This window comes from Cyprinodon tularosa, unplaced genomic scaffold (assembly GCF_016077235.1).
Source record: "Cyprinodon tularosa strain WSP-4 unplaced genomic scaffold, ASM1607723v1 ctg1117, whole genome shotgun sequence".
In the NCBI taxonomy this organism is placed as follows: domain Eukaryota; kingdom Metazoa; phylum Chordata; class Actinopteri; order Cyprinodontiformes; family Cyprinodontidae; genus Cyprinodon; species Cyprinodon tularosa.
The window spans coordinates 97,630-100,000 of NW_024037913.1; the positions used below are offsets into that span (position 1 = coordinate 97,630).

General features: G+C 39.3%; 1 protein-coding gene across 1 annotated transcript in view; it reads right to left on the reverse strand.

Annotated features, from left to right (window-relative positions):
• Window positions 1-324: 324 nt before the first annotated feature.
• ap4e1 (adaptor related protein complex 4 subunit epsilon 1) overlaps window positions 325-2,371 on the reverse strand; it is a 27,811-nt gene continuing 25,764 nt past the window's right edge. The window contains exon 21 of the mRNA XM_038299206.1: window positions 325-1,683. Within this exon, the coding sequence (XP_038155134.1) occupies window positions 1,523-1,683 (161 nt within the window). The 3' untranslated portion in view covers window positions 325-1,522. The remainder of the gene's footprint in view (window positions 1,684-2,371) is intronic.

A 2,371-nucleotide genomic window follows, 5' to 3' on the forward strand; every position in this document is an offset into this window, starting at 1 on the left:
CCTCTCCACTGTCGCTACAAGCATGCTTAGTGTGAGGGATTGCTGAAGAGTCAATGAGTCGATGCAATCAGCTGGTTTTCCTTCGATAGAAAACTTTGAATCAATCTGACTGGATGATCTGGTGAACTGGAAAGTGACCTGAGATGACATGATGTGAATTGGAGCTATAGAAATAAACTGAACAGAATCACATTTTTGACCTAACTGTATTAAAACTTCTGTTGGTCTAAAGGATTAAAAGATATGGCATCTCCATTGCCTCCTATGTGCTTGATACAGTATAAATCATCTTGTGTCAGTTATAATGAATAAAACACAATCTGGTCCATTTACAAGTGTTGCATTTATTCACATATTTCCAGAACGTAGCGAGAGGCACTCCAAGGAACGAGGACTCGTCTCTGTACCACAGGCACAAATTAAACATGCCGTCCTGGCATTACAACATAAGGCATAAAGGTTTAGGTTTACAAACACTGTCCAGCTTTAAATCAGTGTGTCCAACATCAATAAAGAAAGAATCTCCAACAATCCTGCACAGAAAAAAACTGCGCATCAGATCTCCTGTGAGACAGAACAAAGTATTTGGAGAAAAAAAACTAAATAAATATGCATTTAATACTGAATGTGTGCAAAGATTCCCTCGTGAAAGACAACTGGATTTAACGTTTTAGGATGACCAACAGAAATAAATGAAAGATGATAATCTCACATGAACAGCAAATTATTGTTATAAAGACAAACGTATATAAATGTGAGCTTTGCTGTTGTGCTTCAGAGATCACCACCAAAGTAATAATGTTAACTTCGACTAACAAAAACAAAATTATTGTTTCTTTTTGTGTATTTTGACCAATTTGAGCAGTTTGGGGAGAAAAATAAATATATCTTTAGAGATAGTACATTAATATCAAAATGTTATTAAAGAATAAAGCAAAAAAATCAATGTAGACTGCCTTTAAATTTCAACTTTCTTAACCTTTCCCTCTAAAACACTAAAACTGGGAGCACCAAATATACGACTGGCAATATATAAATTTAGGGGACTGATGGGAGAAATTGTGTTGAAAAATATTTTTCTATCATTGATGAAAATATGTCTTACAAAAGGAAAAAAAAACCTCTTTATGCTTCTCTGCAGATCATTTAAGAACAAACTTTTTAAGTCAAAACTATAACCACATAAATAAAGGCTGTTTTATGAATCATGAAGCAAACCAATGGAAAGAAAATAAATTTTTTGTTCAATACTATTAAAATAATCTTTAAAAGGACATAAAAGTGCAGGTTTAGATTTAACTCACTTATAAAAGTAAGGGGGAAAAATCACCAAAGTAGTTCTTTTTAATTACCTTTTTAAGACAATAGTGTCATTTAAAACCCACATGGAAACCCTGAGCTTATTGCCTGCCGTGACGTCCCTTCATTTCAAACCACTGGAGACTAAATGAAACAACAGTCAGAGAAATGAGAGCTGCTGGTGCCAGTGTGTCCTGCCGCTCTGCGGAGGCAGCAGAGGACCTCAGAGCTCCTGCAGAGCCCTCTGACAGTGGTAGAGGAGGCAGTCGGGCAGCTCGGGGACGGGAGAGCGCAGCCAGACGGCCAACATGCCGGCATGCACCCGACAGTGCATGAGACACGGCTGATCCTGCCGCAGGCAGCACGCCACGATGCCTTCCGCACCTGAGAAAACAGTAAACACAGTGACTGCTGTGGAAGCATTTTGTTTCTTTAGAGTATTTGCTAAATTGTACGGAAGCGGATTGCATTCACTAAAGGGAAAAAATAATAATAAATCAGACAGCTTATCTCATAATTATGAGATCCGGACCTCAATATTAAGAGATTTTATCTCATATGGGATAAAATCTCGTAATAGTGAGATAAGATGACATAACCTGATCAGGAAGGACACTTAAGACCAGTTTTCTGAGAGATGCTGCATTACTGGCTCAAGTAATCAATTCTATTCAGTTTATTTCTATAGCTCCAATTCACATCATTTCATCTCAGGTCACTTTCCAGTTCAACCAGATCATCCAGTCAGATTGATTCAAAGTTTTCTATCTAAGAAAAACCAGCTGATTGCATCGACTCATTGACTCTTCAGCAATCCCTCACACTAAGCATGCTTGTAGCGACAGTGGAGAGGAAAAACTCCCTTTGAACAGGAAGAAACCTCCAGCAGAACCAGGCTCAGTGTGAGCGGCCATCTGCTGAGGCCCACTGGGGTTCAAGGAGACAGAAGCAGACATAGAAAAAGAAGCATAGATACAAAAGGCAGCTGTCAACCAGCTCCACAGGCGGCCCCGTCCAGGAAACACACAGCCAGGCAGACGAGCTCCGAGCCAGCTCCCATGTCAGAGGATGA